At 39.9% G+C, this 17,652-nt stretch overlaps 1 protein-coding gene across 1 annotated transcript in view; it reads right to left on the bottom strand.

Annotated features, from left to right (window-relative positions):
• Positions 1-242: 242 nt before the first annotated feature.
• AFF4 (AF4/FMR2 family member 4) overlaps positions 243-17,652 on the bottom strand; it is a 79,343-nt gene continuing 61,933 nt past the window's right edge. The window contains exons 15-22 of the mRNA XM_019535023.1: positions 13,603-13,700; positions 11,772-11,835; positions 11,492-11,628; positions 11,044-11,115; positions 9,620-9,713; positions 8,364-8,407; positions 6,805-7,025; positions 243-5,701 (exon numbers count right to left, since the gene is read on the bottom strand). Coding sequence (XP_019390568.1) covers positions 5,583-5,701; positions 6,805-7,025; positions 8,364-8,407; positions 9,620-9,713; positions 11,044-11,115; positions 11,492-11,628; positions 11,772-11,835; positions 13,603-13,700 — 849 coding nt within the window. The 3' untranslated portion in view covers positions 243-5,582. The remainder of the gene's footprint in view (positions 5,702-6,804; positions 7,026-8,363; positions 8,408-9,619; positions 9,714-11,043; positions 11,116-11,491; positions 11,629-11,771; positions 11,836-13,602; positions 13,701-17,652) is intronic.

Raw genomic sequence — 17,652 nt, 5'->3', positions numbered from 1 at the left:
TCGATTTGGCTGATTCTGATCCAGAGATTTGGCGCACATTTGGCCATAAACCAAACAGGCAGAAGTCCTCAACCATGCAGGACACAGCTGCCTCCAGCTGGTAAGTCTGTTGTAGTGGGCGGAGAGAAGAAGGAAGGGGTGTAGATCAATGAATATACTGCTAGAATATGCAAACCCAAGATAAAACTGTCGAGTTTAGCAATGTAATTCCACTGAGGAGGAAGCCATACAGAAAATGCAAGCATTGTGTTTGTAAAGTTTAATACAGAAAAATCTATTTGATATTTTATTAAACTTAGTTTCTCCAGTTACAGTTTTGCATTGTACAAAGCATTTTAATGACACAGTAGTTAAAAAGTTCTTTACAAATTGAAATGTGATACCCTTTTCTCCAAATATTTTAATTGCCATAAATTTGTTTAAAAATACACATTAAACGCATGTTTCAGACACTAAACTTTCTATAATCTCAATACCACAAAATACATAGAATATACTATACAGATGTGGAAAAATCTAGTTAGTATATAATACTTTGCTCACCATTAATAGCTTTATTACGTGAAATGCACATACTGACTTAGAAATTCTAATTTTGAGCCCCAAAGTACCCTTCAAAATTTCATCTGTATTGCAACAAATAAAATCACAGTATTTTTTTTTTTTTAAGTTTTGGTTGAAGACAGATGCCTAAATATTTTGATAGAAACAAAACATAAGACATGGACTTGTCATGTACAAAGCGTAAAATAGAGACATCCCATCAGTCATTAACAGTACCTTTCTGTATGATTAGTAAGGGCTTCATTTATAAGTGATGGATTAAAAGTTACTTTTCCCCCCTCCCCAAAAAGAAAAAAAAAACCCTTCTTCACCAAATAATAATAATTTCAAATAAGATAAAGGATTTTTAATAAATATATAAGCACTTTATCCTCCATATACAAAATTTCTTAAAACCATTTAAAAGGGGGACCAGATACAAATGTCAGTAACTGTGCTTGCAAAAGTCATGTCTGGTCCTTTAAGTTAAATTTTCAGATGTATGATGCCAATGCAGCCAGGAAATTGGGCTGCAGCACTACCACGCACTCAGCTACATGATTGACTAGGGTTGCCTATAAAAACTGAAGACGGGGCACATTGCACTCCAATTTACTAATATCAGCTCTGCTAGCACACAGAGTTGCACCAATTGGAATGGCTGCACTTCCATTACATTTCCAGACAAAATTAAAACAGGTAAAACGTTTACATGGGGATAGCCTATATAAACTATGCTGAAACAGCACTTCAAGCTACTCAGTATAGTGCATTCAGTTTAAGTTCAGATGAACACTGGCAACAAGCAAGAGGTAATGCTGTCTCAAAAGCTGTCCTACCAAATGGCCAGGCTCATTCATCTAGTACACCCATACTGAGATAAGAATCTTTATTTATGTTATAGCTCCCCCTCCCAACACTGCTATTGTTAAATGGCAACACAGACCAAATTTCTTTAAAAAAAACAACAAAAAATGGAATTGGACATGATTCTTTACGTTTATGTAAACCCATCTCCGGGAACTTTGTCTCTGGAAATAGGTCTGCGTTTGTCTAAGAGTTGGCTAGCAAAAGCTTTGGCTACTCTTGTTTAAAAGAGATCTAGTATCAATTTTGTTGCTGGAAATATACAGCTTTCCATAACACTGATTCACTAGACTGTGATTCCAATCTTGACCCAAATATTTGTCAAGGCTCTTAGTGATAATTTGGAAGTTGCTTATTCCCCAATGCATAATTCAAACTTGACTTGCTCAGGCCCTTTTGTAACTGCCTTCACGTGAAGGCTGCAATGATGATTAATTTCAGTTAGGTAAATTAATTATTATTACTAAATACAGCAAAGGTAGTCTCTTCCCACTAGTTGCCAGATTGGCAAACTTTATAATTACTTGCCTACGGCTTTATTTTACTTGCCCCAGGCAAGTATTAAATTATATTCATAAAGTCCTGACTGTGTGCTGGGGCCATTCATAAGTATATTTTAGGGTGGTTATTTTTAAATCACAGCAATCAAGCCTCATCAAATCTAAAGTAATATACATTGCACTCCTGTATAATATGCAAGATTCATCACCAGCAAGATGGTGATTCAGCACTCAATAAATAATATATCAATATAGCCAGTTGCACTATAATCTAAAAACAAGTATAACATACACTTTGGACAGACTGAGTTCATATATATATATATCTATACATCTTTATATAGATATATAGATAGATATATATACACACACACACCCCTCCCACACACACACACAAGCACACACATGTATATGTATTAAAGACTCACACAATACAAATTGCATACTGCCATCAAAAGCCAAGAAGAGCAATTTATGTGCTCTGAGTTATGGCTAACAGATTTAAAAGAAAATAAAAGTCTTGGGCTATTTTGCTCTGATTTCTTGAAGGTTCATTTGTAACTATAAGTGATGCACTTTGTCATTTAGGAACCTGCAAGTTTGACAGCAAATTCAAGATAATTTTGATGTCTGAGCAAGCCTAGTCTGATTAAGCCATTTATAAGGTTCACCACTGGGAGTTGGGAGTTATAAATTCATTCTACAATACTGATATGTATTAATATGCCACCATATAGAAAACCATGGAGAGAACCAGAATTTAAGGATTCCCTTGTGATAAGACACTAGTGCAACCTGCATTAGTGGTTAAGTGACATGCATTTCCCACATCACTGTTTAAGTAAGTGGTTCAGAAGGACAGGTTTTGTTAGCCTAGATTTTGGCAGAGGGATGGAAGCTTATGAAGTATTTGCATTGTTTGGCTACTGAAGCCAATAAAATGAACTTGTCACTGAAGCAAGGGGCAAATCCCAATTTAGAGAAGCATGCGGAATTGTCAAATTAAATTGATCTGTTTGACACAGCTACAGATGAGCAAGACAATATCCTTTTGTTAAACAAAACCATTGCATATCTCCAACACAGAGAGCGAACTTGGGACAATAATCCAGAAGGAATTTCACCAGAAAAAACATACTGCTTGGGTGGGACACTATCCACCAGTTCATGTCCACATTTTGACACACTGTAAAAAGTCTTTTGTATTTTTTTTAAAGACTGATAAGGTTTAGCGTCCAAGAGTTTAAAGATTAACAATGTATTTTTCAAGAAGATATTCATTTAGTGTGATACCAAATGGTATTTGTGGGACTCTAGCTTAAAAACAAAACACACAAATATTCCCAGAGATGAGACCATTACTGCTTACAATAATGGTAACTGCGTACAAAGGAGCAAGCTTAAAACACAGCCATGCTGGCTACTGCAGCGCTACTTCAAAAATAAACTGTTAATCCAGCTTCTAAGAAGGTATTCTTATATAGCGTCAAGTGTGCTAGGCACTTTAGAGTATTAAGGGAAAAATAGTTGACAGTATCCCATTAACTAAGATGCAGAGTTTGAGGGTAGAGAATTTTTTGTAACAGCAAACACTGGAAAAAAACAAACAAACCACAAGCTGGCACAGTGATTCAAATAAAAAAGGATGTTGAAACAGACCTAAACATATGCTGAAATATTAATAGGGAAATTTACAGGTCTGTTAATTATGTCTCAATTTGTACGTAGCAAAGCTTTTCTGGAAGTACAAAACAAGTTGGAGAACAAAGGAAGCTCTACGAATATGCAGCTACAGTTTAGTAAAGTTACTAATTTGCAAAACTTCTAAACTCTTAAAGCCCATAGGACATACTGCAGTACTAAACAGTGTAGAATTCTATTCCTTCTTTCGAAATGTGCCAAAATGATGGCAGTCTACAACTACACACAAATTTAGTGCAATATTTTTCCTGAACACAGATGCATTATTCTGTACCAGATATAAGGTTTAATGGGAGATAAAATGAAGCAAGACTCTCCAATTCCACTCTCGTAAGTTCAGAGTTTGACTCTCTGAAAGAAAACCGCTGTAATAGGAGGTCATTTGGTATGACAGATGTTTGTACTGTTATACAAAGGAAATGGAATTTTACCAAAGTACTGCAGAATTCCAACTGCATACAGTATACCTGGTCCTGCTGTAAAACATCTTGTAAACAGTTCATAAAATCTTCATCTAAAAGTAAGGCATAAGGCACACCAGACATGTTAGGGGCACTAAGCAATATTGAAAGCAGTATAATTTTTAAACACTTTGCTCAGACAAGCACCTTATGTGGAAAGGTACTTTGGTTTACAACTTTTTAAGAGCAACCACTCAGAACTCCATGCAGGATTCCTGTTGCACCGAGTTACTTACCCTAAAGTGAAATTTCTGCTCCATCAGAAACATTTAACATCAATGGGAAATACACATTTTAAATAAGTTCTATATCAGAACAGTTAGGCAATTTCCCTATAATAGTAGGTGTGCTCCCCACCCCACAATGGCCATAACACTGTCATGATGTAGTGTCCATTAACTAGCAGACCCAAAATAAGAAAAAATGGATCTTACGCACTAATCATGATCTCTGGTTTCTCAGTCAATGGAAAGGATACAAATGACAGTTCCAGTAGGAATTATTTGTTGGTTCTTTCAACCATAAAGTTGGCTGATTCAGTTAAGTGTCAAATAATGACAAGCAAGAAAACAAGATCTGTTTATACAAAGAGATACAAAAAAGCACAAGATTGTCCATTTTTTAAAAACCTTTCCAATATGCACCCATCAGAGACTGAAGTTCATTCTTACACCATCATTTCCATATTGCATTAAATGCAAGTTACTGTAATGTTTTGTGATTGTTATAGTGTTAAGTATTTTGAAATTGTCTTGAAAACAACCCAAGTCAGACATAACTAAATATTTTTTCCATATAGGTCTCTCTATAGTTTCATTTAAATGAAATCTCTTAATGTGTAGAAGAATATCTCTGGAACTTTTTTTTTTTTTTTTTTTCAATATTTAGTACAAATTCTGCAATAATAAAACTGTAGTTGTCATTTAAGATTTGAGTCATAGGCATTAGGCATGAAAAGCATGGTGTCGCTATACTTTAGAACCTATCAACCCTTATTTTCTTTAACAAGCTCTACTACCACAAGACATTACAGAGTAACAAAGCTCACAAAGTACTTAAATAAAGTGTCTACATTAATCTCTGCTAAGTACTTGATAAGGGTAAATTTATAGGAAGAAACAGCTAAGTCCTAAAACTGCCCAAAATAGGGCTTTGTAAAAATTTTTAAAAACAAATTAAAATAAATAGGATTTAAAACTGATTAGTTATGTATTATGACTGGAATTCCAATCCATTACAGATCAGTGAAACCACATCTTTATATGTAGCAGATTTTAAAATAATTAAATAACTTAAAATGGGAATACCGAAGAAGTCCATTAACAAGACATTTTGGGGTTAAACACACAAATGAGAATGGGAGACATGTGAAAGCATTCTTTGCTCTTAGTGTCAACTAGGCAACATGTTATGGCAGTCTTCCTTATTGGACATGACACAGTGTTGTGGAGAAAATCAGAGGCAGCAAGAAAAATGTGTGTTCTACTTTCCAATCCTTCAGTTCAAAATATTACTTGGCGTCCAGACGTAACCAATGTAATCCCTGCCGGGTATAACGGACTAGGTCTGTCATGATGCTTGAATTAAAGATAAGAGGGCCCATAACTTTGTCCAGTTCAGCAAAAAATTCTAGGATGACAAGAGAACAAAATAAACTATGTATATACTCTTTCATATTGACTTTAGAGATTTTCATCCTAAGAAGAAATCCAGTTCTGACACACTAACCCCAGATATTACACACACTCTCTCAGGCTGTTATAAACTAGTCAGGGGGGATCACCAGGCATTGGGGAAGTCACCATTCCCCCGAGCACCGCCAGGAGTGACCAGGAATAACGGTCACAAGCTGGCAGAGGGTAGATTTAGGTTAGATATCAGGAGGCGCTACTTCAGTCAGGGCAGCTAGGGTCTGGAACCAGCTTCCAAGAGAAGTGGTGCAGGCTCCTACCCTGGGGGTCTTTAAGAGGAGGTTAGATGAACATCTTGCTGGGGTCACTTGACCCCAGTACGCTTTCCTGCCATGGCAGGGGGTCGGACTAGATGATCTGCTCAGGTCCCTTCCGACCGTACAAACTATGAAACTAAGCTAAAGGAGGGAGAGGGGAAAGATGAAAGGAGTTGCAAATGGAAAAAAAAATAGAAGTAAAAGGGTTTATATTTCCATTTCCAAAAGGCACCTCAGCATTTTTGTAATAACATGATTGATACAGAGGCGTAACATGGCAGCTCTGTGCCCTGGGCAGCAGCAATGCATGGGGTAATGCTGGCTGTCACCACCTCCTTTTGCACCCCCATAGCTCCTGCCTCAGTTACACTACTGGGTTGAAAGAGAGATGGAACAAGATTGGTCCTGGTGTAAAACATTCCTAGGAATGGGAAAATTCTTCCTTCAAGAAACATGCATACTCATTTTAAGCATAATTTTGGAAATAGACATGTATTAGCATTCAACCCTAGAACCTATACAAGTATGGCAAGTCTACCAAAAATCTGTTTGGCCATGTTACCCGTACGGAACCCAGCAATCAATACCATTCTCCAACAAGATCAGAGAACCAATCAGAAAGATGACTGCAAATGTAAAGCAATGATTAGGTTATGTACAGCAAACCACTAGCTGACAAAACATGGCTTACACACTATTAGCTGATGCTGTAAATGTGGATGCCTATTAGGATTTTGGCAAAGAACGCTGCGTTTGAATTTTTGGGCAGACTCTGCTGTCTTACCTTTCTGCTCTTTAGAGAGCTGTTCAGCTTGGTCCCAGATTTCATTGGCATAGAGAAAGTTGGATGTAACCTGCACATAACTGGCTGCCATCTGGTGGATTCTCTGTGGAATAGTCACTGAAGAACTGCTTCCTGAAGGGTTGGTTGTCCCCGAAGAGTAATTCCCTGAATTCCCTGGAGATAGCTTCGGAGAGACCGGAGAGGGCATGCCAACAGGCTTGCTAGTTATTATAAGAAAGACATGGTTTTCAAAATATGAACTGTCAAAATAGATACAGCTGAAACAAGCATCAGAATATAATCAACAGCATGTATTTCTATAAAACCCCCTAGCCCAAAACCTCAAGGCCTTTCCATTTATAAGTACTCCCCCATTTGATAATTGAGGAACCCAAGACCAGAAGGGTTTAAGTAACTCGCATATGCATATATGAAGTCTGTGTCTGAGCTGGAACCAGAAACTAAAAGTCTTGTGGCTTTATCTCATGACCAAGCCACCTCATCTTTTAATTTGCATTTTATAAAGGTAGAATTTTTTTGTGGCATGTATTTCAAAGTAGTAAAACTTCATCAAAGAAACTTCTGAATGAAATCTGAACCACACAAAAAGGCTCTAACTACTAGAAATGAAGCTTTAAAATGTTAATAGGTTAAAGCAGGGGTGGCCAACCTGCAGCATGCCTCTCACAAGTGGCATGGGCAACCTGTGTGGCACATGGCACCCCAGGGAGGGGACAGGTGGCAGAAATGAGAGCAGATCTGGCATAGAGCACAGGTAAGGGAGCAAAAAGCAAAGCAACTGATTGGGCAAGGAGGAGGATAAGAGTGGCATTCAGGGAGGGCACTGGACTAATTTGTGGCAAGCCTGCCAGAAACATTGGCCACCCACTAGGTTAAAGAAATTTAAAATAATCCACTCAAGATTACATATTTTCATAACTTAGCTACACAAACATGGCACAGCATATCGTAATACTAGTCTCAGGATCCGAATGGTACAAGTAAGAATGTTCCTTACTTTCCCATAGAGTAAGCAATCCCGAAAATACTGCAAGTTCAGGTAGGTCCAGGCACTTTACAAAGTCTATTGTCCTCTTAGTTATCAGGAGTATATATAATAGAGCGCACTGAAATCAAGTTGTGGGTTAGACAATATGGAGACACAGACCCTTCTTCGCACTAAGAGGTCATTTGAAACCCTGCTTAAAGTACTGTCATGAACAGTTGTCTTTTGAAACCCAGGTGAAGGCCCGATCCTTAGGAGAGTACAACTAGCTAATGAGACAACTGATAAATATATATAACACCACCAGGAGTAAACAATGAATTCAACTTTATGTGGTACACAAACTGAGAAAAAGGAAATAGTTTTCGTTTTGTCTGTTAGAAGTCTGGCTCTCACTGGAGAGAAATCAAACTAGTTTAATACTTTATCAGTGAACTCAGACATGCAGATTCTATTCTTCAGCCCCATTAATCCATCACCTCCCACACAAGATTTAAAACATCTTAAATCAAGAAAGAAAGCAGTTTAATGTTCAAGTTTAGAAACTGCTTACCTTCCCATACCAGGTGATGGTGCTTGAGAATTATTATAGGAATTCTGTTCGAGTAAAAAAAAAAAAAAAAAAGATTGCCATATGATTTAAAGTCGTCTTAATTGCTTATTAAACTGATTTTTGCAAACAGATTTTTTTGCAATAATAAAAATCTGAATAGGATGGAAGGCTCTCACGGCACTTTAAAATCTGAGAAAACATCCAGTGATCCCAGTGACAAACTAAGGCAGGCAGTGGTACTTTAGGTGATTTGCCTACAGATTTGTAGCAAGCTGACAAATTTGGGGTTAGATCTCAGGCCTCCTTATTTAGTCCCTTGTGCTAACTACGAAATTTCATCGTCTCTTATGGCAAGATTTTTTCCAGCCTGATACCTGTTATTAGGAAATGGGCGGTTTCTATTATGACCACTGAGCAGCTAAGGCTCACTTTTTTCAAGTTCCACAAATCCAGAAATATATTAGTTTGCTTCTCCTTTGGTATTTAAACTTGGGTGTCTAATCCCCATAAGCCTTTTTAAAATCCCAGACTAGATTCAGATGAAGTAACTTTACCCAGGATTTCTTAAGCATCCTGACTGAGTGCCTCATCTGAACACCTGGGTTCAAATGAGTCAACTTAAAAGAGGACTTCTCAGCATCCAATCTCCAGTAGTGGGCTTAAACCAGATCTAGAGGATTTAATGGTAGGTAAAGCTTAAGCAAGCATGGTGAGTCGTTGGGAATTAGAACTTGGATCTAACAGTGCTGCCATGAGAAGTCTGGTGAAGTTACTGGTTGATGCGTTTAGTTCCAACACCAGCCCCTAAAGCCATAAAATGTAACACTAGACACAGAATTCCCTTAGGTACATATACGGAAAAAAAAGTTCCACTTTTTAGTATCTCCAGCTAGGAAGAAGCTTTTAATTCTCTTTGAAGCTCACTGAATTTTTTATTCATTGAAGCAAACTAAACATTAGATACATTATCATAAATGGAGGCTAATAATGCTAGGACCAGCAGAGTTGCGATTATTTTGCTTGGGTTGGAAGTAGCCGTCTTTCCCAGTAACAAATTAAAGCTTTAGAACACAGGGCTGTAGGTAGTAGCCATGTTGGTCTAAGGGCATAGGCAGACAAGGCTCTTTGGGTGTGCCTGAAGGGTTATATTTCCAAATAGGGTACACAGGTTTGAAAAACCAGGTCCTAGAAATTCTGAGCACCATGGAGTTCCAACTTTTTGTAGCTGTTAGTGGCAATAGGCAGAAAGTGTTTACCTTTAGATGTTCAGTCAATGTCTTGGAGTATTTCAATGCACTCTCCTTCTTCAGCTTGAATAGCCTTAAGTATAACAGGGACTGGCATCGAAGACTAGTCAAAGACAAATGGTAGCACATTTATACTGAAACTGCTTACTACAATTCAATACTGCAGGTAAACAACTGCAGGGTGCTTTTAATGCATATGCACTTGATTTCACTGGAGTTATCACTATTACTGATTTTTGGTAAAATTGTTTAACTTGTCCCCAAAAATAAATGTATAGATTCAGCTTCAGGTGCAAGGTTTCAGTCACATAGCCTTTCTTGATTTTTCTTGCATCACTGGCCCTGCACACCAAGCACTGAATACAACTCAATTACCTCCCATGTTAGCAAAGAAATAAATAAAAGCCCAAAACACAATCAAGACATCCCAAGTCTAATCCTGCATTTTCCACTCTTTTTTCCATCTCCACAACAAATTGGTACGCTCTCCTAAAGAACTCTGGAAAGGTAGTGAGATGATTCTTGGGTTGTACCTGAAACTTCAGCCAAATCAGTGAGTGGGCACAGGATAAGATCTATGAACTCCCTGAGCTTTCTGCTATAGCTTCTTTCAAGGTGCAGTTTAGTTTCAAGGCTACCTTTAACAAGGTAAAAGCTCAAAATCAGTGCCCTTGATCTAATAAGCAGTAATTAGATCTCTGCTTCCAAAAGAGTAACTACAGTAGTTAATGCAACCACTGCACCCTATGAAAATTTCAGCTCCCAAGTGGTGTTGCAATGACAATGGAATATACATTTAACTTGACAGCAGTATCATCAGTTTGTCACCACTAGAAAAATCTTACTTCCAATTAAGAGACTAGAGACACAAAGCTGCAGACACTGCTGCTTAAGATTTAGCAACCACAGCCTAATGCTACTAAAATATTAAAGAGTATGAAATTATTAAATAGTCCAAAGCTCTGTCTCTTCTAATAGCATGTTCCTTTAATATGCCTGCCTTATCCATTGCTGGAACAGATATCACATCGAGGAAATAATATTTCAAACAAAATATTAGCAGACTGTTCATTTCTCATTATGTCTGTATGTAAGAAGCAGTATTAAGCTCTTGTCCTCCTGATAGCATCTCACTGGCAAGACTAATGCACCTAGACTAAAAAAAATTCTAACCTAGATATATCAGCTTTATTCCCTAATTATATTAGAAACAGAAGGTGGTCAATGTCAATACTACAGGAGAGAAGTTATTCCAGCTCTCACTGGCTGAAGTTAAATGAGAACCTTACATACCCTCAGCCTTTAAATTTAAAGTACTGGATTTACAATTCAATTCAAGGAGGAATAACTACAATACTATAGGCAGTAACTTCACATGTAAAACACTCACTAATTTAACTCAAGATGTTTTACTAAACCTAAAGCACACATACCAAAGCACTGCTAGCCTTTTATCTGCAGCTGTAGCATCTGGTGCTAAGTAATTCTTCAGTTTCATAGTGTATCTGCAAACAGAGACATCAAGTAAATGATGGCAACAAAAAAAAGCTTTATGTTTTCATCAGCTGCCATTTCTCATTTAATGCTCTTTTAAGAAACCTATTAAGTTTTAGTTCCAGAGATCTACTTTTGATGTTTTATCAAACATCTGGATGAGATGATTACAGAAACATTTTTACTTTTACATCATGTTTTGTAGTGGACATTACAATCCTTAGATGAAAATGTCCAAATGTTTGGGCAAAACATATGGTTTGATTTAAACATATGGAAGAGATAGGGAAATTTTGCCCATTTTACTGATGAGAGATTAAGTTAATTACAAAAAAACAAGAATAAAGTCCAAATTCTAACCCCCAGACTTTATTGTTAATTGCTTACTTGATTAATTCCACAGTTTCTGAATACATAGGGAACGGGGACTTGGATTCCTGAGCATTTTTTTCCAATGCATTCCCACATTCGATGAACGACACTACAGCATCAAGGTAGTAAACAGCTTTCTCGAATCTGTCAGACTGAAGAGAATTATATCTTTAGAAACAAAAATATAGGGAAGGGGGGAAGAATAACAGTAACTGAGAAGAACACCGAATCAAAGGAACTACCCCAATCCAGCATCATGTGCAACCACTTGACAAACATTTTCAGTTCTGCTTACCAGTGCATCTGCATTATGCTTTAACTTCTTTGCTTCCTGTAAATAGTGATCAGCCGAGTAAGACCTACAATAAAGAAATAAATGTGTTGAATAAAACCTATTTCACAAGGTCTTCTAGGTGTCAAGCTTCATAACTTCGGTATCTTTTGGTTTGACTTTTTCTCCCTACCTTAAATCACAGGATGCATAGCGTCATAAAGCCCTTTCAATGTGTAAAAATGCTCTTTTCCACCAGCGCTCTTATAATATTTTGAGACTGTCAATAAATGTCACTAGATTTGTCCAATTCACTTTACTGTACTGCATACCAAAAAAACTACATATGAAAGATGATACCAATGAACAAGCTATCTGTCATAATATGCAAGTGCATAACTTACCATCTGTATGGCAAAGGTTCACATTAGTAGATGTGAAATATTAAAAACAAAAGTAGTATGTTCAGAGATTGATTTAAAAATTATTATAGTTGACCTTAAAATGAAGTGGCTTCATGACCTAATGAAGGTCCCACCGAGGCTTAGTTACACATTTTTACACCATAGTTACAGGCTGATCGACTAAAACCTTTCCAAACATACTAGTAGATTGACTTAATCTTTCTCCTGTTTTACCCAAATTAGTAAGCATTGAATAAACTGTGTTGCATTTGAAGTAACGTTTTATGAATACCCCACTCAAGTGACTCTCATATATTATGGAGGTTCCAGTTAACAACATGAGAGAGGGGGGTGGGGAACATACTGTATCCATAAAACCCAGTTCAGCTGGGTCTAGAATCACAAAAACTAATATAGTTAATGATAATCATGATACACAAAATGTCACATCAAGACAGATGTTTACATGAACTTGTGCTTTTCCATACCTTAATATATATTTCTTAAGTTTTTCCTAAATTCAATCTTCTGGCTTTAACATTTTATTTAGGGATAATTACAACCCCTACCCCTTCAAATATAGTTTACTCTAAATTACTGGTATATATGTTAAACTTTAAGTCTATTGCAACTGAGTTTGTCTGTGAATGCACACAGAAGATAACGGACACTGGACTTGGATTGCTTATTTCCATATGGCTCTGAGTAGCCTGCTCTTCTTATATTGGCAAGGAATAGTTTGCTTCTAAAAACGTATTTCATCCAGAAAACAGTTTTAAGATAGCCTTGAATTAGCTGATTAAAAGTAAAAAAGAAAAACTATAAGGGACAGTGAAATATCTAAATGAAACATTAAGGCCTTATTCTATAAGGAGTGGAATTTATTCATTTGGACATATATTTAATAATTTGTGTTCTCAACAAAATATTTTGATAGCAGAGGACGAAATGACTCCACATTCCAGCTCTTGTAAAAGCAAGGCAATTCCAGAATCAAGACACCCCTCTTTAATGAATGATAGCAGTCACTGACTGCAGTGAAAGCTAACAGTGCAGAAAGGATCAACCGGTAGCAATATTGGTCTGCTAGGCTGTTGTGGGATAGTCAGCATTTCTAAAAACAGACAGATAGGGACAACCACATACTGGCCAAGTCCACTGTTTGCTCATCTCACGCTGAGCAGGAATGTAGTGTTCCTTCCTTCCCTCCCAGTGACTGAACGAACTACTTGCCAAATAAGAGACACGCAAGTCAGACAGGCACATTGATAGAGGAGCAGAATGCAGGTCTCCAAATCAAAACAGAGCATTTTCACAACACTTTTGTATGACAAAGAACAACCCTATCTACAGGGAAGAAGGTATACATTTGTAGGCGTTACACACTGAAATTAGCATCCCTCTGAAAGGAAGAGGAAAAAATGTGCAGAGCACCTTCTAACTGCTCTCACCTCTCATCAAAGACAAGCTTCGCTCTTCGGGACTTGGAGCTCTCTGTAGCTGGAGTAGATGCAGGAGGGCAGTTTGATGAATTGTTTAGAACCTTTTCCTGAGGGGTGGGAAAAAATAGCCAGATAGTAAATATAAAAGCAGCTGAAGTTTTAAAGTTCCTCCTGTGGCCGCATGTTTATTAAATGAAACCTAGAAGATCAGTTTTCTAGGAGCTAATTCCCATTCACAATTACCATATGTAAATCGTCTTGGCTTCCAGGGCCTCTCCCCTTCACGATGCTTCATCATCATCATACGCTGGAGCAGAGCCAGACAGAGAAACAACACTGTAACAGGCTTCCTAACAAGCTTGTCACAGTAATTGGATCTCTGCCAGAGCAAAGGATCTAGTCAAAGGTTGCTAGCACAACTGCAGTCCCCTTCCCTATGCTTTGCAAAAATTGTCAGAACCCTGCTTAACCTATCCCACCAGTGAGGTGAAGCAAATTATTTACTACGTTCCCATTTCTTTTAGCAAGAATCACGCCCCTCCCCCCCCAATGTTTTTATTGCTAGAGAGGATCAAATTAGGGGTCCTATTTTTATTTCTCAAAAACTCAGTGTCCCTTCATAGAGGCATTTCAACCCTGTCCTTAAAATCATACAGCTTCAGCAAAATATGACACAGCAAATGAAGGGGGAAGATGATGAATATGCTCTATGATATTAGAAGTCACTTGGTTCCCTATATTCAAGACCAGCAGACTGTTTCCAGCAAGCCTGGATTTCCAGGACCATGAATTAGTTTTTTTCTAGGGGTGCACCAATAAAGATTTTTTGGGCCAACACCGATGGCTAATTATTAAATGAGCCATATTGGCCAATACCAATCCAACTGCCAATATGCAGCCCAGCAGCATGGAGAGCAGCATCTGGCTGGTAAGTCTGCTGGGGAGGCAAGGGGTGTGGGGTGGCAGATTGAGGCTCCTGCGATGAGGGAGGGAGTGGGACTGGGGCAGGGCCAGGCACTGCCCAGCCGGGGTGGGGCAGGACACAGGACAGAGCTGCAAATTGTTTCTCTGGTGGGGAGGGGGGTGGCTCCCACCACTGCATGTTCCCCCCTGGGCCAAGGCCATGCTTGGGCTATGCAGCAGCGGCACAGGGCAGGGAGGGGCGCCCTATGGCTGCCTGCCTCCCATACTCCCCCAGATGAGCTGCTCATGGCTGTCTGATGCCCCACCCTGGCTGGGCAGCACCTGCTCCAGCCCCACTCCCTCCCTTACCATAAGGGCCTTGATCTGTACACCCCTCCCCCCCAAACTTCCCTCTACAACACTTACCAGCTGGATGCCACTCTCCAAGCCGCTAGGCTGGCTGCGTGCATGCTGGAGCTGCATGTATCCATGCAGCATTTATCGGCAACATTACTGGCCACATCAGCCAAAAAGGCCAATTGCTGATAATGTCAATTTGCCTTTTATCAGTATGGACACTATATGGACTGATGCATCGATGTACCTTTTTTTTTTTTAACATAATTTAAGTTTATATTAAACTTTAATCTAGAGGGCTTTCAGAGTGCTTGAAGACGGGCTTATAGAGCAATATACTGTTTATTTTCACCTAGAATATAGGTAACTATAGCAATTGTTCAGTGGCACTTTAGAAAACTATGCTATTTTGAGAGAGGAATTATTAAAATCTAAATGAATTGCCAAAGACTAAAATTAAAAACAGGGCCAAACATGGTTCAGTACTAACAGAAAGAAAGAGGCTACTGAATATAAAACACAACCTTGTACAACCTACAAATTCCCCAGAAGATTCCCATCCTGACACTCACCAATCAACCCCTACATGACTCATAATAGCTGATGAAGTTAGCACTGAGGTAACGTGGCTGCACTCTTTGTTTAGATAATCCAGTCATTCCCTATTCTGATCAAGTTCTGTTACTCCACTCCTACACCCATTTGCTGCTTCATCCTGAAAAATCGATGCTCACGATATCAGTTTTTAATAATTTCAAAACATTTCTCAAGCATCACTGAGATCTGCAGTTAATTGGGTCTGTAAACTAAAGCAACATACATTACATCTACCATGATTGTCAAGTTTTCACTTGTATGTTGCATGTGACTCAGGATAGGCTTGCACCAACATCCCCTGATGCACTCCATAGCCCTATGGATTAAAGCAGCCAGGTTTGCTTTGGTAAAAAAAAAAGTCTTGCCACTTGACAGTGCACGTACCAGTAAGAATCAGACATAAAATTCTTCATATCCCAGTCACGTGACTGCTGATGCACAGGAAGCTTAGCATCGGGAGTTTGGGCTACCACCTGCCCGATCTCAACTGATCATCAGGATCAGGCAGAGGACAGTCCCTGAATCCAAGACACAGCCATCTAGTGCTCAACCCCAACAGTTGTGCTTCCCTTGCATCAGCACCTTACCAGCCTTGACATGCAGTCCCACCTCCAGGTTGCACAGCAAGGCTTAACATACCAGATGTTCAAATTAAAGCACCACAGAAACCAGCCACAAAGATATTTATTGAGGAACATTAATGAAACATTTAATGGGGAACACCTTTGTGGCTGATCTGTCATTTTATGATTCAATAAATTTGTTGAATATATGTTGCGCGTTAACTGTTAAATGGCATGATAAAATGTAAAATCTACCAAAGGACTTAGTTTCAAGTACAATCCATCTTCTTCCTGGATTTGACCTTAATTTTTACCTCAAGACCCATTTTCCCAAATTCAGTCTTCAAAAAATATCCTACTGAAATAGGTGTTTTTAAAGAATTTTCTTTACAGTAGCTTCCTTTTTCATCCCCTCTTTCTCCTCTGACTGACCCTTTTACACTTCTGGACTACAGTAACTAGGACTATCCTGGGGTGGCTGTCAGAATGAACGAGCAAGACTAGCCTTATAGGCCTCTGACAGGACCTAGAGCCTAACAAAGCCTCGTGACTAGGGACAGACACTCAAAAAGCCAGAGCCTGAATTGGTTCAATCCTTGCAGGTCAGTTTAACCTGCCTAGTTTGAACCAGGTTGCAAGTAGAGACATTCATGAAATGCAGGTACATGCCTGAAGTGGCTCAGGTCAGGAGCTGGGGAGCACTAGAGCAGCTCTCAGCTGCAGGGATGTGCTGGGGGGGGGAGCGTGGCCAGCCCTGGCAGTAGCTTAGAGTGAACTGGCCAGGGAGGGGATTAAATTCTCCACTCCCTGTCCTGCCAGCAGGACCTGAGCCAGGGTCCACCGGGCACCCCCCCCTCGCTTCTGCAGTGGTTGGGCAGGGTGGCCAAACGCCGGCCAGCAGGGCCCATTAGACAGAGGGGGCAGGGAGGAAGGTTATTCCCCGCCTCTATCCCCACTGACCCTGGAGGACCACAGCCAGGGTCTGCCTGCCCTGACTCCCACTTGACCCCTGTGTGGGGCAAGTAGCAGGATAAGCCCCCTCCTACCCCCTTTGCCAAATGGGGGGTAGAAATAACGCCTCTCCCTGCCCCTTGCCTAGGGGGCCATGTTGGCCGACCTCCAACCCTGCTGCTGGAGCAGCGAGGGGTCAGGGCCCTGATGGGGCAGTATCCCCTGTCCTGGTATCTGGGGAGCACAAGCCTCTTCCCGGTTGGAGGGCTGCAAGTGGGGATCAGAGCTACTGCAGACTGCGTGGGGCAGGCAGCCGCACTGGGGCTCAGACGGGGCCATCACCCCCCTAGTGCTGCCACTGCTTGCCTCACACAATCTGCAGCAGCTCTCCCTGCCCCATAGCACAGCCCCCCTGCTGGGAAGAAGCTTGTGCTCTAGGACACCGTGACAGGGGTGCTTGCTGCTTCTCCCACACAAGGAGCAAGCAGCAGCCAGGGCGGGCAGACCTCACTGTGGTCCTCTGGGGGGCACAAGGGGAATAACCCCTCCTCTGCCTCAGGGGCCATGCCAGCCAGCATTTAGAGGTCCCACCCCACCACTGCAGTGGCGAGGGAGGAGTGCCAGGCGGATCCCGTCTCTGGTCTGTGCCACTGGGACAGGTAATGCAGGTCAGTACTGGCTGGGTGGG

This window comes from Crocodylus porosus, unplaced genomic scaffold, assembly GCF_001723895.1.
Source record: "Crocodylus porosus isolate Cpor-Errol unplaced genomic scaffold, CroPor_comp1, whole genome shotgun sequence".
Lineage (NCBI taxonomy): Eukaryota > Metazoa > Chordata > Crocodylia > Crocodylidae > Crocodylus > Crocodylus porosus.
This window is presented reverse-complemented; position numbering and strand designations above follow the sequence as displayed.